At 49.1% G+C, this 19,771-nt stretch overlaps 2 protein-coding genes across 2 annotated transcripts in view; one reads left to right on the forward strand and one right to left on the reverse strand.

Moving 5' to 3' along the window:
* PPFIBP2 (PPFIB scaffold protein 2) overlaps nucleotides 1–9,868 on the forward strand; it is a 113,690-nt gene extending 103,822 nt beyond the window's left edge. The window contains exons 17-23 of the mRNA XM_007459834.1: nucleotides 5,190–5,340; nucleotides 5,714–5,825; nucleotides 6,034–6,122; nucleotides 6,430–6,552; nucleotides 7,770–7,895; nucleotides 8,523–8,711; nucleotides 9,674–9,868. Coding sequence (XP_007459896.1) covers nucleotides 5,190–5,340; nucleotides 5,714–5,825; nucleotides 6,034–6,122; nucleotides 6,430–6,552; nucleotides 7,770–7,895; nucleotides 8,523–8,711; nucleotides 9,674–9,868 — 985 coding nt within the window. The remainder of the gene's footprint in view (nucleotides 1–5,189; nucleotides 5,341–5,713; nucleotides 5,826–6,033; nucleotides 6,123–6,429; nucleotides 6,553–7,769; nucleotides 7,896–8,522; nucleotides 8,712–9,673) is intronic.
* A 706-nt stretch (nucleotides 9,869–10,574) lies between these two features.
* Nucleotides 10,575–19,771, reverse strand: part of LOC103074517 (NADH-cytochrome b5 reductase 2) — a 40,351-nt gene continuing 31,154 nt past the window's right edge. Inside the window, 2 exon segments of the mRNA XM_082931164.1 lie at nucleotides 10,575–10,691; nucleotides 10,924–11,024. Coding sequence (XP_082787290.1) covers nucleotides 10,575–10,691; nucleotides 10,924–11,024 — 218 coding nt within the window.

Genomic DNA, 19,771 nt, shown 5'->3' on the forward strand with positions numbered 1-19,771 from the left:
GCTTCTCCCGTCACGGAGCACAGGCTCCGGACGCGCAGGCTCAGCGGCCATGGCTCACGGGCCCAGCCGCTCCACAGCACGTGGGATCTTCCCGGACTGGGGCACGAACCCATGTCCCCTGCATCGGCAGGCGGACTCTCAACCACTGCGCCACCAGGGAAGCCCTAGGAATGATTCTTGAAGGGGGAATCACTGGTCAGGGTGTAAAACTTTTCTAAGACCCTCAGGTATTTTTCCTTAGGGCCCATCCACCATCTTACAAGTCCCTTTGGTATGGGGCAACCAGTGTAGGCAACCTTCTCTGCCAAAGGCGAAACTGCAGTTGGGCCACAGGATTGCTTTGTTTGGATGTCTTTGTGCTTTGTAAACAGTAGCAATGGATGACAAGGAGAATGGGAATGAAGGCCTGATGAGATTGTATGTTTATCACCACTCTGCTTATGGTAACAAAAATGAGTTTGCTGGTGGGAAAGAAAGGCTTTTATTACTCTTAAACAGAAATGTGATATAATTATATGCTAATGTCCTCTGGTATTTATAGTTTGTAGATATTTAGGTATAGCCTTAAAAAAATTTTGTCACCAACATTCCTATAGGAAGAGTTCGTTGTTACTGAAAGTCTCCAGCCCCAATCCGTTTTTTCCAGTGAAACAGTTGTTTTTTAATATAACATTTGATAATGACATTTCATAGGAACTCTCTCTCAGGTTATAAGAAATTTTTTAATTTTTTTCCCATTTTGCTGATTTACATTCTAGTCGGCACTGCTGTACAGTGAGTGCTTGTTGCACCTACCACCTTGTCAGCATTAAGATATTGAAGCTTTTCTTTGTTTAAAGTTCTAGTTTTATAGACCTCCAAAAATTACATTTTTATTATTTAGTTTACATGTTTGTTATCTTATTTCTTCTTTTGTGAACTGTGTGCATTTTTGCCCATTTTTATTTAGTTATTAATATCTTTAATATCTTTCTTATAGATTTCTATCTGTTCTCTATATATTAAGATACTAAGCCACATCTAAAAGTTGTAACAAATTATTTTTTAGGTTGCAGAATTTTACTTTGATATATGAAATTTCCAGGTTTGTGTATAATGAAGTTCATCAACTTTTCCTTTGTGATTTCTTTCATTATTTTGTTTTAAAATTTTTTGCTGATTGTTTAAAAAACTGGTTTTAAACTATGAGTTTAAAAAAGTGATTTTTTAAAACTTTAAAAGTTATCTATTTGGGGATTTATTTTGGTGTGTGGTGAGAGAGGTTTTTTTCCCCCCCAAGAGAAAGCAGAGTGTAATGTTTAAGTCTTGAAAGCCACATGGCTGGATCCCATCCTTGTGGAGGGGTTTTCTGAGTTGGTCTACAGAGTGTATTGCCCTTAGGGACTCTAGCTTATGAGGGGTCTCTGATCAGACTGCTTCCCTGCTTCAGGCCCCATTTTACTGCCTTTCTCCCATATTCACTGTCAGTGTCAGGTTTATCATGAAGGTAAGGAAGCTTAAGCTTCAAGGTCAGTTACTTGCCTAGACCCCTTCCATGGTCCAGAGAGGGTCCAACCAATGTACTGACAAGGCCGTGTGTTTTAAAATATTTTTCATAAGATATTTTAAACAAACAGTTTTAAGACTGCAGACTCTTTACTCCAACTTACCCTTGGTCTACACTTTGCCTAATATCAGATGATGCTGGAATACCCATGGGCATTTTTGGGATCTGGCTATGGGGAGGTTGAGTTGGGGATCCACTTAGTTTGGGTTTAATGGGATTACGTTTATGTGGTTTGTAGTCACTTCATGTCTGGTTTACTTAGGTTTAGTTAATTAGCTGTCCTACTATAAAAATGGCTTCCAATGTGCCAGTGTGCCCAGCATTCTGATACAAAGATGCAAAGTGAGAGATCTTGTACCAAAATGAACTTGTCCTCTCTGGCATTTGGTTTCAGAAGTATGGGGTAGTGGAAAAAGAAAGAACATTTGAAATATGCAGAACCAGAAGCCAGTCTGTGGAAATTTTCCAATCATCAGATTTGCCAAATCCTTAGCAGGAGATTTGGTTCTCTCAGATGCTTAGTCAAAACAGAAGTCCTCTCTTTTCAGAAATGCACTTACTAATGAAATATATACATACAATTGTAAGTGTACCCTGTGTTCTCTGTCTACCATGGGAATGACCTATTTGATAAATCTCACTTACATCATTTTAACTGCAATTTGGAAGGATGTTTTGGAACATATCAATAAACAAGTGGTTTGGCTATATATGAAAGGTACTTTCTCTGTCATCTCTAAATTACTTAATAGCATGTTCAGCTGTGGCCCTGGACAAGAGTATGGGAGACCCTGGCACTGACAGAACCCCAGGAGTTAGGGAAGCTGAGTGTGCTACTGTAGGAGCAGCACAGGCTTAGGAGGGCAGAGACCATTCACAAAGGGGAAAATGGGAAGACGATCGAGGGTAGAGAAGCATCAGAGCTCTAGGGTGTTATGAAAAGGTCTACAGGACAGAGGCTTTCAAATTACAGTCTCAAAAACACTTATTTCCCCTCAACTGAAATATCCCTCTGATACATAGAATATTTGTTTCTTCCCAATTCCCAGAAACCAGAAAATAAATGAAATTGAAAATAGAATATGAAATAAAAGTGATAAAATAAGCATTGAAATTGAGAAACTATTCTGGTAATAATAATAAAAAAATCCCAGATCAAACCAAAAGCAGTGATTCACTAAGAGCAGCAACAGATAAATTCCAAACAAAAATAGTAAATAGGTTCCTAGAGTGTTGTTCATATAAAGTGACTTATATGAACACATTGGGAAAAGATGAAAATTTCATGCTGATTTTACATGATATACTGACACTGACCAAGATGATGTTGCCTAATATGCAACAGCCACGAGGACGTTAAGTAAATGTCATCAATTCAAAGAATATTTAAGATTAGCAGTAAAAAACTTGAACGCTATGGAATTTTACAGCTCGCATCTAAAAGACACTTGATAGAGGTTTTCCTAAATTTGATGATTCTAAAAATGTATTTGACAATACCACTTATAAATTGTGAAGCTAAAACTTAAAAAACCTATCAAAATAACAAAAGAATATTGGTCAGTCATGCTAGAAGAAAGACGGAAAGCTTCTCACAGAAAATATAGCCCCACCCTATCCACTGATTCAAACAACTGCAGATCGGATTTCCACTGGTTGAATCCGTGGATGCGGAACCCGCAAATAGAGAGGGCTGAGTGAACTATGCCATTTTATATAAGGGACTTGAGCATCCCTGGATTTTGTTGTCTACGGGGATCCTGGAACTAATCCCCTGGCAGATACAGAGGGACAGCTATGTTATAGAGTTGCTGACATATGACAAAGCAAAGAATATGCACCCCAAACGTGAAGGTAAAGTACAATAGAGGTATATCTAGGAGTTAATTAATAAAAATATTATTTTTCTGGATTTCATGATCTTTTCCAGTTTGATTAGATTTGTAATTTTTTGTGATTTGTTTTCTTACTCGAAATATTCATTTTGTTCCTAATTCCATATTCAAACTGTGTACTTTTCTTAGTGGGCCCCCCCCCAAATTTTATAAGTTCCAGTTTTCACTGGAAACCTGGATCTGCACCTATTCATGATTCATTAAAACCCAGGCTCCAGGCTGAGTGACCAGCACCTGCTCTAAGGTACACATCATCTCCAGCACTTGTTCTAGAATGGTGCTTTATGGTCTTCCTGGCCCTTTAAGGAACACCCTCACTTTAAGAACATTTTTGATGCCTCATCTAGGCATTAAAAAAAAATTTTTTTTTTAACCAGCATTTTAGGAATACTTTCTTAGAAGGAATCTTTTAGAATAGGTAGTCTTCTATATTCCATGAATCCTCCTCTAAAAAATGAATATAGGGCTTCCCTGGTGGTGCAGTGGCTGAGAGTCCGCCTGCCGATGCAGGGGACACGGGTTCGTGCCCCGGTCCGGGAAGATCCCACGTGCTGTGGAGCGGCTGGGCCCGTGAGCCATGGCCGCTGAGCCTGCGTGTCTGGAGCCTGTGCTCCACAACGGGAGAGGCCACAACAGTGAGGGGCCCGCGTAACGAAAAAAAAAAAAAAAGAATATTAAGTTGCTTTGTCAACCTCCATGCCCCCCACCGCCCCCAAGACTCAACTGGGATTTTGAGTGTACCATTACCTTTACACTTTAAATGAAAAATTGATGTCTTTAAGAACTGATGGCTTTGTAATACCCAGGCTTCCTGTCTAGGAACATGATCTAGCTCTTATTTATTCATGTCTTTTTTTATGCTGCTTAGTTGCGTGTCATAGTTACCACCTCCCCCCATCCCCACACACGGTTACACAAGACCCACACATTCCTTATAAAGACGGATCCTAGACATTTCATAATTTTGGTTGCTGTGAGTGGATTATTTGAACAAAAATGTTAGTATCTGTGCATTGATGGTATATAGAAAATTATTGATTTGTGTATGTCATAAATATTAGTGTGTGTGTTTTATAACCAGCCACCTTACTGAGTTCTCTTGGGTTTTCTAGGTGGGCAATCGTATCATTTGAAAAGAATGGCTTTCTTTTATTTCTGCCTTTCTAATAGCTATATTTTTTATTTTTGTCTCTTCTTATATTTGCTGCAACTCTCAGACTAGTGTTACTAATGTGATAAAAAATACTGTCTTTATTAACTTTAATGTGAATGCCCCTAGTGTTTCATTAGTAAATAAGGCGTTAACTGTTGTTGATTGGAGGAAGGTTTTTTGTGTTTTTTTTTTTTTTTTTTAATGTTAGATACCCTCTTCCTAGTTTTCTAAGCATTTTCCTGAAAACGATATTAAGCCCTGTGTAAAACATGATTCGGGTGTGGATCTTCATCCAAATGGGTTTTGGCTCGCATGCATGTATATGTGGACTGATAGCACATGTGAGCACAGCTTCCTGAGGAGCATATAACTGCCCCAAGCTCCCAGCAGCTGCAGACTTGAGATTCAGACCAGGGGTTATCCCGGGAAACTCTAGAGTCTACCTCCAGTGAGTGCACTGCAGTGGGGTTTTGTTCAACTGGATCCCACGATGGGGGTTTTGTTTAAACCTGGTCCCTTTTTGTGAGGCGCTGTTGTGTTCCGCTGGAGCCCAGGCTCTCCCGGTAACTGGGTCGTGCTGTCTCCTGCTTCCCAGTGACGCCAGCGCCCCCTTCGCCCGGTGGAGCACAGAGCGTGTGTGCGCGTGGCTGGAGGACGTCGGCCTGGCTCAGTACGTGATGTTTGCCAGGCAGTGGGTGACCTCTGGCCACACGCTACTGACAGCTACCCCTCAGGACATGGAAAAGGTAAGGGCCGAGCCCTGGGCTAGGAGGCTCCCATCTCTCCCCAAGCCAGCGCACAGGGAAGTGAGGCCCCCCCCCCCCCCCCTCTCCCCCCCCCACCCTGGACCCCGCCCCATCACTCCGAGCCCTAGCCCCTCATTCACCTCCGCGGCCCCCCCCCCCCCCCGTTCCTCCACCGCCCACCCACACCCACACACAGGAGAGTTGACAAAGGAGGGCGAGATTCTCTCTGTCACTGCAGGTTGATCCCAGGGCGCTGGGCAGAGGTCCGCTTCCGTGCTCCACCCAGGTGGAGCACCTCCACCGAGACACAGCATCCTCTGAGGGCCAGGCTGCCTGCCGAGATTTCACATCTGTCTTCATCTTTCACTTTCAGGAGCTGGGAATTAAGCACCCTCTTCATAGGAAGAAGCTGGTTTTAGCAGTGAAAGCCATCAACACCAAGCAGGAGGAGAAGTCTGCACTACTGGACCACATCTGGGTGACACGTAAGGACAGGCATATGTAATGTTTCTGGCAGCCCCCTGGGAATGTGTGCCTCAAAGGCAGCTGTGTCCTTGGGACAGGCAGATGGATTACTAAACTTCAGGGGAAATATAGCTGGAACTCAGAATGATAATTTGCTGCTGCCTTTTTTTTTTTTTTTGGCATCCACGGTCTCCCATTTTCACAAATTTCACTTCCCTGTTTCTGTAGGTTGGCTTGATGATATTGGCTTACCCCAGTACAAAGACCAGTTTCATGAGTCCAGAGTCGACGGGCGAATGCTGCAGTACCTAACTGTGGTGAGGATCCTTCCTCCAGTGTTTCAGTTGTCCCTGTGAACACCGAACTCAACTCAGGTGTCCCCATGGCGGTATTTAAACTTGATTCCACACCTCCCTCATATCCCTCGGGTCTAAAACAGTGTCGTTTGTCACATAAGAGGTCCCAATTAGTACGAACCATTGCGCCAAGGAAAGCTGTTGCGTGTCCACATGCATTCCTGACGTGTAGTAGACCACTCGTCTGTGTATGGTCTGGGAAGGAGCCTCGGGGGGTGTTTGTCACTTTGGAAGCTCTGGTTCATCAACCAAAACTTGACTTTTCCAGAATGATCTACTTTTCCTAAAAGTCACCAGCCAACTACATCATCTCAGCATCAAATGTGCCATTCACGTGCTGCATGTCAACAAGTTCAACCCTCACTGCCTGCACCGGCGGCCAGCTAATGAGGTGAGGGCAGGACACTGTATCTGGCCAGATAGCCCTGAGCTGGGACGCCTGTAAGATCGGGTGTGAGAAAACAAGAATGACACGGTCATAAAGTGGCTGTATTTTGGACCATGGTGCCGCGGATTCTTCCCTTTACTAGGGCTTCATGGTGTCCCAACACGCCTGTGGCCTGAACCCTGCGTCCCACAGCAGCCACTAGCCCTCCAACTCCTCCCTCCTTTTGGAGAGACATATGCTATGGGCTGGAGGGCAGTAGCAGCAAGTCTTTCAAAGCCATCATAGTGATTAAAGGAGATGAGGAAATGGAGCAAAGGAGAGGGAAGGGCGGGACAAAATGGAAAGACAGTGTCAAGATAGGCAGAGGAGAGAAGAGGAGGGACCCCATAAGTAACCAGACATTTCAGAACAGATCTCCCTACTCGTTGGTAGAAAATTAACTGACCCTCCAGACCCAGGCGCACAGGGAATCCATGATCAGGTTTTGCTAGAGAAGAAATGGTGGCGGTAAACACAGCAACCCAAATCCTGGAGAATTCCCTAATAATGTTCCAGGAACCTCGGAGTTCTGGGTGGGCCCCAAAGCTACAGGATGGTCAGTCACGCCCCGTCTCCTATGTTCATGGGAGCCAAGACTAACCCTGCTGTAAGAGTAACTCAGCTTTCCAGGGGATTAAATATTCATCTCTCTACTCTCCGTCCCCTCTTTTCTCCCTGTTGCACAAACACGTTTTGAACCTTCTATATGTTAGGCACACTGCTGGGCATTTTGAAGACCCAGGTGCCACTTGAGGGTACTCAGATATAAGTATCTTAACATGTGTTCTCCCAAAACGTTTGGCCACACCAGTGAGACCAGTGAGATCTTGATTCTATAAAACACTCAGCTTGTAACTGACAGTCCTCTTTAAAGTTCTGTTGATCACTGAATGAACAACTCCATGCTTTCATGTGTTAGTCCCAAAGTAACCAGAGTCAGGGAGTAACGGGATTCTGGAATCGGATATCTCAGTGTAAAAGATCATGCAAGTTCAATGAGAGCTTTACTTCTTGGAGACTGGGAGGGCTCTCAGGCAGCTGGCCTGGAGGCCTGGGTCTGTAGGCGTAAGGATTGCCTTGGGCACGGCGTTGGGGGCCGGCTTACTCACAGGGACTGGCTCCGCCGAGGACGCTGGTAGGACCTGTAGGCCTAACTTCTCCACTCTCCTTCTCTCTCGTAGAGTAACCTTTCTCCTTCAGAAGTTGTGCAGTGGTCCAACCACAGGGTGATGGAATGGTTGCGGTCCGTGGACCTGGCGGAATATGCGCCCAACCTTCGTGGGAGTGGTGTCCACGGAGGTCTCATTGTGAGTGGCTCTTTGGGCTGGTCCACCTGCCTCGGTGACACCTGGGGTATTCAGAAACTGATGTTACTTCATCTGAACCCCTCGCATAAATTGAAGTCTCAAAGTAGAATCTGATCATTTGTGGCTGAGAATTAATAGATTTCACGCAAACAAGATGGCTTCTGGAAAGACTTCCCGAGCCACAGACCCAGAGGAGTCCAGGAAAAAGGGGCTGCATGAGAACTGCCTGTTAACCAGGCAGCTCCAGCTGCTGCTGGAGGAACACAGGGCTTGGGAGGGAGGGGGAGGCCACCAAAATGTACCCTCCTGCTTGTCATGATACGATCTGCATCAGCACTTATCTGTCAAGTGGCAAAGCCAGCAGGGAAAAGAGGAAGGGGTGGCTCAGTTGTCCTCCAGATAGACCCTGGGAGACAGCCTTATCTAAGAGGGCACAGCTCTCTGCTGGTCAGTCACAGAGCCGGGCCCTGTGCCAGGGAGACAGAGGGGAGGGGGACACAGGACAAGTGGGTGAGCCTCAGCCCCTGCCCTGGGGCCACCCGGGCTCCTGGGGGCCTGTTTCTCAGTGTCATCACCTAGAGCCACTGGTGGTCGCCACTGGGTGGCTTGTCTGTGGTTTCTTCTTAGATCCTGGAGCCCCGCTTCACTGGGGACACGCTGGCCATGCTTCTCAACATCCCACCACAAAAGACACTCCTCAGGCGCCACCTGACCACCAAATTCAATGCCTTGATTGGCCCTGAGGCTGAGCAGGAGAAGCGAGAGAAAATGACTTCACCTGCTTACATGCCACTGACCACCACAGCCAAAGTCCGGGTGAGTTGCCAGGCCCTTTCTGGGGTGGCCACAGGGGCCTGCCTTCTGGCCCTTGAGTCGTGTAGCAGCTGACCCAGTGCCTGGAGCCAAACCCAAGTGGGCTGCCTGGACAAGGAGGCTGTCTTGGCTTCTGCCTTGGTTTCTACCTTCGGTTTGATTTTGTTACTTTTGTTAGCCCAGTTCCCGGCCACTCTCGAGTCCAAGGGTGCGCAGGTTTCTTCACGCAGAAATGACATACAGGCAGCATCGGGTCCTCTCTCCCAACACTGCCTTGACTCGCTGTGCAAAGCAGACAAGCTCCCGAATGGTCAGACCCATCTGCATTCCACATGCCACGTGGGGTCCTGGTCTAAGCTGTCTTGCCAACATAAGGAGTGTCCCTGTGGGTAGCCAGCCGTGGTCCCCTTGTGCTGGGGAGGTGGCCAGCACACAGCCACCCAGAGGTCCCGAGGTCATCCAAGCACCAGCGCCGCTCACTGGGGCTCTGAATCCCACAAAGCCCGTTCCACCTGCTTGAGCTGTCCCGCCAACTCAGGACAAAGCTGGAGCAGGGAGGAGGGGCCGCCTAGGGCTGTCCGTGTGGCTTCCCAAGGTGCTGTGAACAGAAGGCAGGGGGTGCTCCACGTGTAATACCAAGTCCTCTGAGCTCAGCCTCTGTACAGACTGTGGCAGCCTCTGGGAATCCCCAGTTCCCCCGGCGAATGTGAACATCACTAGTGGGACAGCAGGGCAGGAGTTTCAGGTACGGAGTCTTGGAGGAGCAGCTCTGCTTGCTCACGATGATTTACGGCTTTTCCAGAAGGGCAGCTGCTTACAGGAGCTCTATTCTGTTAAGAGTTTTTCTAGAAGCAGTTTGCCTTATTCCTTTACCTCGTCGGCCTGTTCTAAAACGTATTGTCAGTAGTAGCTGCACACTAGCTTGATAATCTCTTTCTCACAGTCTTGTATCTGCTGTGTTTTAGCCAAGGAAACTGGGATTTTCACATTTTGGAAACATAAGAAAAAAGAAGTTCGATGAATCGACAGACTACATTTGCCCAGTGGAGCCCAGCAACGGTGTCGGTGACAGTCACAGGGTCTGTATTGGCTACCAGGGCCTCAGCCCCCTCGATGCCCCTGAACTGGACGGGCTGGACCAGGTGGGACAGATTAGCTGATGCCTTTGTCACCTGTACTGTCTGTGCGTCCTGAGAGCTCACAGTAACTCCGTGTGTGTCACCATGTAACTGCACCTCACCCCCTGTGTATGTGCATGACTTGCAGAAAACATTCCAGCCACTGTGTACCCGTGGGCCAGTCTTTCTCCAAATCCTGAGGGTGGCCAGGTATGGAGCTGCATCTTTGCTAAGGGGCCAGCCTTGGGGACTCAGGAGGAAAGACATAAAGATGCTTGTACGTTTTCAGTAAGTCTGAATGTCCACCTTGAGCACCAGTGGCAATACCTGAGCTTGGACACAGGTCCAGAGACCACGGACAAATCCCGAGGCTGAGCTCTTAGGCCCCTCGGCTGTGACCCCGTTAAGGGCAATCCCAAGTGCCTTAGGCCTGTGACCACAGTTTTGGCTGTGGCTGAAGGGACAGCAGCAGGGACTTCTGCCCCAGTGACAATGGAACTGTTGCGCCTTCCTTCGGAGGCGGTCGCTTCTTTCTGGTAATAAAACCTATATTTATGTAGAAAACAAACTGCACAGCATCTTTAATCTTGTCAAGGGAAGTGAGTTGGGCACAGCTAGAGATGGAGTACTGCTCATCGCGCAGTTCGAGAGCCAGTGCTGCTGAGCTGGGTCAGGATTTGTGGGTGTCCTGGGTGAGGGGGCTGGAGCAAGGAGGGACCCCCATCCTTTGGAGGTCTGTGGTGTCGCTTCAGGCTCCGCTGCCCAGCGTGAAGCTGAGAGGCACTTTGTGTCTCACGTCCTGACTGGAGGTCACATCTGCCGTGCAGACCCCGAAGTCGGTTTCCATTCCAGCGGGAGGGGCCACCTAGTGAAGGGGGCGTGGGGAGACCAGGCGGCATCGCTGGAAAGGCCCTCTGTTCTTTCACGTGTTGTGCCGCTCCGCTGTGACTGACCGTGCTGGGCCTGTAACCCCGTGGGGGCTGGTCTGTGTTGGCAGAGCTGGAACAGACCTGTCCTCCTGATTTAGAGGCCGACTGACTGATAATGGGTCTTCCAGACGGGCCTGGCCTGGCCAAGGACAGGGGCAGGGGACACACCTGCCAGTCTGGGCTCCTGCTCATGAGATCCCAGTTAGCTTTCGGCTCTACTGGGTCCCCAGGCCTCGTCTGCAGAAGCACGACGGCAGCACCGTAACTGTCTGGCGGATGGGGCAGGGCCTCATGACCCCAATCTGAACACTCTGATTCTGTCCCAGATGGAGGCGATGTGAAGATTTGCTTCTTAAACTACCAACAGTCTCAGGCCATGGCCTCCCGGCCTCCCCTGAAGTCCAGCCAGCAAGAGATAAGGGCACAGGCTTGCCAGCTGGCATGGCTGCTGTTTGATCCCAGGGCCGGAACCAGTGAATGACAGGTGCTCCCCGGGGCTGATACCTGGGTACTGCAGTTTAGAGCCACAGTCAGGGCGGGCTTTGTCCCTTGTTTCTTATCGTGTGCTGGTGGAAGAATCTCCGCATGTGCCTGCTTTCAAACCCTGCATGGAACTGTTATGTCACTAGTTCTCTGTGCAGCCTCAAGCAAGGCCTGTATCACTTTGTGGGCCCCAGTTTTCCCACCCATAAAATGATGGATTATACTCGATGCCCTCAAAGGGCAAATCTACGCTGTCCAGATAGGTTTGGGGAAAGAAGGAGCAGGCCAGCATTTACCTGAGAAGGACAGGGGGCAGGCTCCTAGGGGTGAGGACGCCCTGACAGCCCCCTGAGGATGCCTAGCTATGTCTACACTGGGGCATCAGCGTCTGGGGTCCTGCTGGTGCCAGAAATGTTCAGTGAGTTCAGCATCCTGAAGGCCTTCATCCCTGCCACTCTCTGCTCCTGGAAATAGCTGGAGCACTGAACCTGTGCTAAAGGGCCGCTCTGACAGGGCCCGTCTGTGCCCTGCTCCTGTGTCCCCTTAGCGCTGGCGCCGGGGTGGGGACAAAGGAGAGTGTGTGTGTGTGTGTGTGTGATGGTGTGGGACACTGGAGGCTCTGCCTTTCCCCAGGGACAGAAGCGGCATGTGCTCCACCCGTCACTCCTCAGGGCCTGGCCCACTCCTTGCCCACTCGCCTGCGGAGCACGCCTGAGCAGGATAGGACTTGCATGCCACCTCTGCGAATCACGAGCTCAGTCCACATGTGCTGACCAGGCTGCTGCCCATTTTACAGATGGCACCTTCGGAAGGCACCCTGACGCAGATAGGGCTCCTCTCCCAAGGCATTCACCGCCTCACGGTAGGACTCTGACCCTCTCTCCACAGTAGGACAGGTGCTGGGGAGGCCCCGGGAGTTTGGGGGTGGTGCTGGGGCAGCTCCCGTGCCTACTCCAGAGCCTGTGGCATCAGGGCCTCTGCTGGCGGAGAGCAGATGGGGCTGGGGGCTGGGGCTGGAGCCTGAACCAGCCGAGACGGAAAGCAGCCCAGAGGCCTTCTCTGTTGGCCTGCTGCCAGCCTTGAGCTCAAACCAGCTAAGGTGTGCTAGGTCTCAGGCCCTCTTCCCAGGCCCAAGGCTGGTGAGGAAACCAAGATGCTCAGCAGCTCTGGGTCACCTGCCTCGTCAGCCCGAAGCCCAGGCCTCGCCCCTGGCTTGGTGGCCACTGCTCTGCCCTCTCCATCCACGAGACACATATTTCCTATCACGCCTCTGGCTTCATGGACACCACAGGCACGTGAGCACATCCTGGCATGTCCAGTGGGGACAAGCCATACCATATGAAGCAGCTTGGACCACGGGAGAGGAGGCACTCTGGAGGGAGGCTGACCTGGTCCCTGTCTGGGACCTCGGGCAAGTCACTCTCTCTCCAAGCCCTGGCTTCCCTGTCTGTCAAGCAGGGCTAATATCCTCCTTGCAAGGCCTCTAGGCAGCCCGGAGCTGGCGGTAAAAGGCCAGTCACAAAAAAGATTTACATTGTTGAGGCCCTGTGCCTTCCAGGGCCTCACAGTTCCTAGACAGCCCCAGCACCGAGCCCACCGGCCACAGCGTCCAGCCCATTGAGGCCTTTGCTGATTTACTGAGGCAGGTTATGAAGGCTAAGGCTGTATCCAAGGGCAAGATGGTCAAGGAGGGGGCGGCGGGGGGGGGGGGGGAGGCGGTGCCCCAGCCGGTCAACCCCCTGCACCACCGGCATCTCCCACTTGGCCTCAGCCACCTCTGAGGCTCCTGCCCCATTTCCTCACGACTTGGTCCCTCTCTACTTCCTTCAGGACGGGGGGGGGGGGGGCAGGTCTCCCCGAATCCAAACAAGATCACTGTTTTCAATTTGTTTTTTTCTTGGCTCACACACTGAAATGAATTCACCCAGCCTCGCGCTTTACTTCTAAAGGTAGGAGCAAGTTACTGTTGATAGGGTTGTCTATTCTGACCCAGCATGTGGGGTGCCTGGGACGCCATGAACTTACAGGGCGCTGGAGTCAGGGCCACACCCAGTGCCCCGCTGCTTCCCACATCGTGGCCGCAGGGCAGCCTTGACCAAAACGCTGTTAAACAGTGCCTTCGGCCGTGTCCTTTCAGACTATGCTCAGCCAGGACCAGCTGCTGACCGACTCCCGCCTGGCCGCTCCCAACTCTGAGGACTGGTGATGACTGACTTATCGCTGGCAGCCCGGAGAGGCACGTGTGACGGCCTGAGTCTGCTTCGATGGGGAGCTGGCCCATGGCCACCCGTGGAGCCCAGGCTGGGCTGCAGGGCATCTCCAACATGGGTGCTGACGGGACAAAGCGGGGCTGTGGAACAGATGTCCAGGAGGTGGCCCACATGTTTTCAACTGTGCTGTGCTCTTCGTCACAGCTTTTACACCTTTTGTACTTTTATACGTGGACTGTAGACCACTTTTGTGGGGAGGGCGATGAGATGCCAGCACAGACTCAATGGCTCACGCCATCCCTGGTGACAGCTGGGGGTTCTTACACCCAGGGGGAAGGGCTATGAGTCATAAAAGCTTTGCTGGAAAAATAATTCTGAATGTTCTGAGCAGGGCAAAGTGGTAGGAAGCCCCCTCCTGGGCTGCTTCCATACAGAAACGCGTATTGTATTGTATTTCCTTTCCCAGGAATCTGGCTGGAGTGACAGCAGGGAAGGAGTAACGGACTCCCTTCCCGCTGTCCTCAAGCCACCCTTGTCTGCAATGGTGTCTCAGGGCTGCGGGGCCTCCCAGCACCTGAGCAGAGGCGTCTTCGAAGCCTTTCCCTTCTCAGCCTCAGAGGCAACTGTCTGATCAAACAGCAACCCCCTCTCCCAGCCACCCCGAGGAAGGCCCTCAGGCACCCAAATCAACATTTCCACCGCAACACATCTCAGGTATGCCCTACCTCAGGGAGAGGTACGTGCACACGCACCGGCCACACAATTAATTCCCTCCCAAGCAGCCTTCCCCCTTAGCGATGGCCCTTCGTCCTCCCTGTGGCAGCTCTAGCTCTGGCCTCATCTCTCGTCTAATTTCCAGGGTGGGTCTCCTACTTGGTCCCTCACCCTTCCTTTCCAGTTAGTCCCCTCCAGGTGTTCTCCACCCCATCCCCAGAGGGACCTTCCCAAAGCACTGTTTCATCCTGTTCCCTGCTAAGAACTTAGTTCCACAACTACCACAGATGAGCATTCAAAAGCCTGAGCTGAATCTTCAGCCTTGCGCGCTCTAGCCTGTGCCTCCTGCCTTTCCCTCCCCGTGGAATGTGCTCTTCTCCTAGTCCCTGTCACGAAGCTGAATCCTGCCTGCTGAGGTCCAGAACAGCCCCAGCCTCTTTCAGGAAGCCTTCGCTGGTGTTTGTTAGGGTTGGAGGTCTCTCTCTGTCCCACGGTGCTGACCTTGGGCCCGAGCACTTCCTGGCTCACCTTGAAGTAATGTGTCATCTTTCTCCCCTTCCACACCTATCCTCAACACAACCTCACTGAGCACCTGCTGTGGATTGGTTCCCGTACAGACAGGAGTAAGACCCAGTCCTAGCCCTCTGCTGGCCCAGGAGATCCATGATGCTAAGTTCTCCATCCGCTCATTCCCTCATATGTGCAGGTTGAGTACCTTCCATTCTGGGCTAAGGAGCACTGGGGCTACAGGCATGAATGTCAAGGTTCTTGCCTGAGGGTGGGGATGGTCCACTGTGGGAGTACAGATCTGTTTCAGACATGAGTGTGCTGAACGATACAGATGCTCCAGTAGAAGTGCCTCCAGCCCCAAAGAGCAAATTGTCATTTTTAATGGAGGGCTGGGGACACGGACTGAAAAGCCTCCAAGGAGAGGTGCTACTTGAATTTTGAAAGATGAATCAGGTTCCCCAAGTATGCCCGAGGGGAAAGGCACTCCAGGCAGAGGGACCTGAAACAACCCAGCACATCCAAGGAAGTACCCGAGGTCAGTATGATGAGAGCAGAATTTCTTGACCTCTGCACTGCTGTCAGTCATTTGGGGTTGGGTAAGTCATTGTGCTGGGGCCTGTCCTGTGTGCTCTTGGATGTTTAGCAGCAGCCTTGGCCTCTCCCTCTAGATGCCAATAGCACCCCTCTAGTTGGGACAACCAAAAATGTCTCCCGACAGAATCACCTTTAGCTGAGAACCCGTGGGCCAGAGAATGGGGTCAGAGTGGGAGGCCCAAGGAAGGAAGAATCGGGTGAGGTCCGCTGGAGCAAGGTCGAGAAAGGCTTTGTAAGCCAGGCTCCTGAAATTTATCTTGGAGACACAGGGTGTCCGGATACGGACTAGTGAAAGCAGTGAGAGGTTTAAAGGAGGGGACAAGCATGGTTGTGATTGGTGTTTTAAGAAAAACATCTGAGGATAGGACCTTCGAGGTGCAGTGCCCAGCACTGTGTCTTTCTCTGAGTAGGGGACTCACTGAGGATGAGCTCAACCGGTGGACAGCTGAAGGCTAGGCTGCTGCCGCCTCCCCCCGTCCCCGCTGGCCATCTGAGAGACGTCCTGTGTTAGGCCACCCGGTGGGCACTACACAGCCATACTTCACAGAATTCTCTCAAGCCACGTTCCTCTCTCTCTCCTGTATCCCTTTGCCCCACCCTCCGACGCACATACACGTGTATAAGAAGCCCCGTGACACCAAGTTCAAGCAGTACTGCTACTCCACCAGTTTTTGCAAAAAGGGAACACCTTAGAGTTAAACTCAGATTTGAAGCCCAGCCCTGCCACCTAATGGCTGGGGATAGTAATTTCTTCTCTAAGCCTCAGTTTCCACATCTGTAACTTGGAGAACAAAATCCCCACAGACTTTCTGGTTCATTATCAGAATCCTATAAAATCAAGAGCAGGCGGGGGAAAGCAGCCAAGATGGCAGAGTAAAAAGACCCAGAGCTCACCTCCTTGCGGGAGCACACCAAAATCACAACTATCTGCTGAACAACCATCAATGAAAAAGACTGCAACCTACCAGAAAGGATCTTCTAAAGACATAAAGAAGGAACCACAACAAAACAGGTAGGAAGGGTGGGCTTGCAACATAATCAACTCCCATTTACACCCCCCCAACCCCTGCTGAGGTGGGCAATACAGAGATTCTCCCACAGGAGCAAGAGCTCTGAGCCCATCAGGCTACCAGGCCCGGGGGTCCAGCACTGGGAAGATGAGCCCCACCAGAGCAACTGTTTTTGAAGGCCAGTGGGGCTTAATTGCAGGAGCCCCATAGGACCAGGGGAAACAGAGACTCCACTCAAAGGGCACACGCCAAATCTCCCATGCACAGGGACACACAGCAAAAGTAATTTGATAAGAGCTTGGGCCAGACCTACCTGCTGGTCTAGAAGGGTCTCCTAGGGGGCAGGGGCAGTTCACCCTGGGGACAGAGACACTGGTGGCAGCCATACTGGGGAGCATTCAGGAGAGTGGACATGGTTGATGTTGGCAGCTGACATCTTGGCTCATTAGCTCCAAGACAGGCCCCACCCAACAGCCTACCGGTGACAATGCCTGGGATGCCTCAAGCCAAACTAACTAGGTGGGGACACAGCCTCACCCAACAGCAGACAGGCTGCCTACAGACTAAAGAGCCCACAGCTGCCTCTGGGCTCACTACTGCTAGATACAGTCCTGCCCATCAGAGGGCCAAGACCCAGCTCCACTCACCAGTGGACAGGCACTGGCCCCTCCTACCAGGAAGCCTGCACAAACCTCTAGACCAGCCTCAACCACCAGGCGGCAGACACCTGAAGCAAGAAAACTGGTTCCCCAACACAGGCCAGACCCTACCCTGGGACCAGCTGGGCCCTGCCCACTAGCAGACCCATGCAACCTTCAGGACACACAAGACCCCGTATTCAACTGTGTCAGGAACTGGTGCCCCTTCCACAAATAAGCTCTGGGGTCCCTGGGTGCTGCAGCTAGACCCCAGGAACCAGCTCTGCCTGCCAGTATCTGGCACTAACCCCAGGATCTGGCTTCACCTGCCAGTGGGTGGGCAGCAGCCCCAGAGTCTTTGGGACTCTGACTCCACCCACCAGTGAGCCACCGCTAGCCCCAGAGGCCCCTAGGGTTTCACAACCAACCAGACTAGGGCTCAACCAAGCCTCCCAGACTGCCTCCATGGTCAGTCTACCACAACAGAAGGACCCACGCAGCTCTCTTAGGGGGAATCCTAGAGCATATGGCTTGGGTGACGAGGGATGTGCACTGCTGCGACGCATACGATGCCTCCTACAGAGGGCCACTTCTCTAAGGTTGAGAAACATAACTAACTTCCCACATACATAAATATATAGACAAAATGAGGCAGTAGAGGAAATCACTGCTGAACAGAAAAAAGGGAAAAGAATGAAAAATGAGGGTAGGATGTGCACTGCTGGGACAACAGCAAGTGCACTAATATTTGCAGTATAGGGGTTCCAAAAGGAGGAGAGAGAAAGGGTTTGAGAAAATATTTGAAGAGATAATAGCTGAAAACCTCCCTAACCTGGGAAAGGAAACAGTCACCCGAGTCCAGGAAGTGCAGAGTCCCATACAGGATTAACCCAAAGAGAAACACCAAGACACGAAGCAAAATGACAAAAATTAAAACTAAAGAGAATACTAAAAGCACCATGGGAAAAGCAACAACTAACATGAAGGAATGCCCATAAAACTATCAATTTTCAGCAGAAACTCTGCAGGTCAGGAGGGAGTGGCAAGATATATTTAAAGTGTTGAAAGGGAAAAACACAACCAAGAATACTCTACCCACCAAGGCTCTCATTCAGATTTGAAGGAGAAATCGAAAACTTTATAGACAAGCAAAAGCTAAAAGAATTCAGCACCACCAAACTAGCTTTACAACAAATGTTAAAGGAACTCCTCTAGGGAAAAAAGAAAAGGCCACTACAGGAAACATGAAAATTAAGTAATGAAACAGCTCACCAGTAAAGGCAAACATACAGTAAAGGTAGGAAATCAGTCACACACAAAGCTAGCAGGGAGGTTAAGAAACAAAAGTGGTAAAACCATCTGTATCCACAATAAGCAAGGGATAAAACAATTAGATGTAAAATACGATATCAAAATAATTGTGAGGGTGGGGAGAGTACAATTGCAGCATATTTAAAATGCATTTGAAAGTAAGAGATCAGCAACTTAAAACAATGAATGTATACATATAGACTGCTATACAAAAACCTCAAGGTTACTGCAAACCAAAATCTATAATAGAAATACAAAATAGAAAAAGGAATCCAAACATAACACTAAAGATAGTCACAAGAGAGCCAACCAAGAAGGGGGAAAAAAGACCTACAAAAATAAGTCCAAAACAACAAAATGGCAATAAGAAAATTCATATCGATAATTACCTTAAATGTAAATAGATTAAATGCTCCAACCAAAAGACACAGAGTGACTGAATGGACACAAAAACAAGATCCACACGTTTGCTGCCTACAAGAGGCTCATTTCAGATCTAGAGACACACACAGGCTGAAAGGGAGTGGAGAGAAAAAGGTATTCCATGCAAATGGAAATCAAAAGAAGCCTGGAGTAGCAGTATTTAGATCAGCCAAAATAGACTTTAAAGACTGTTAAAAGAGACAAGAACACTACATAATGATCAAGAGATCAATACAAGAAGCAGATATAACAATTGTAAGTATATATGCCCCCAACATAGGAGCACCTCAATATATAAAGCAAATGCTAACAAACATAAAAGGAGAAATTGATAGTAACAATAGTAATAGTGGACCTCAACACCCCACTTACATCAATGGACAGGTCATACAGACAGAAAATCAATAAGGAAACACAGGCCTTAAATAACACATTAGACCAAATGGACTTAATTTATATTTATAGAGCATTCCACCTGAAAGCAGCAGAATACACATTCTTTTCAAATGCACACGGAACATTCTCCAGAATAGATCATGTGCTGGGCCACAAAACAAATCTCAGTAAATCTAAGAAAATTAAAATCATATCAAGCATCTTTTCCAACCACAAGGCTATGAGACTAGAAATCAACTACAAGAAAAAAAACTGTAAAAAACAAACGTGGAGGTTGTTACTAAACAACCAATGGATCAATGAAGAAATCAGAATACCTGGAGACAAAGGAAGATGAAAACACAACATTCCAAAACCTGTGGGATGCAGCAAAAGCAGTGCTAAGAGGGAAGTTTATAGTGATACAAGCTTACCTCAGGAAACAAGAAAAATCTCAGATAAACCTAACATTACACCTAAAGCAATCAGAGAAAGAAGAAACAAAATCCAAAGTTAGTAGAAGGAAAGAAAGAAAGAAAGATCAGAGCAGAAATAAGTGGAGAAAAAGAAAACAATAGCAAAGATCAATGAAGTTAAAAGCTGGTTCTTTGAGAAGATAAAATTGATAAACCTTTAGCCAGACTCATCAAGAAAAAAAGGGAGAGGACTCAAATCCATAAAATTAGATATGAAAAAGGAGAAGTTGCAACTGACACCACAGAAATACAAAGGATCATAAGAGATTACT

This window comes from Lipotes vexillifer, unplaced genomic scaffold (genome assembly GCF_000442215.2).
Source record: "Lipotes vexillifer unplaced genomic scaffold, Lipotes_vexillifer_v1.1 scaffold61, whole genome shotgun sequence".
Lineage (NCBI taxonomy): Eukaryota > Metazoa > Chordata > Mammalia > Artiodactyla > Lipotidae > Lipotes > Lipotes vexillifer.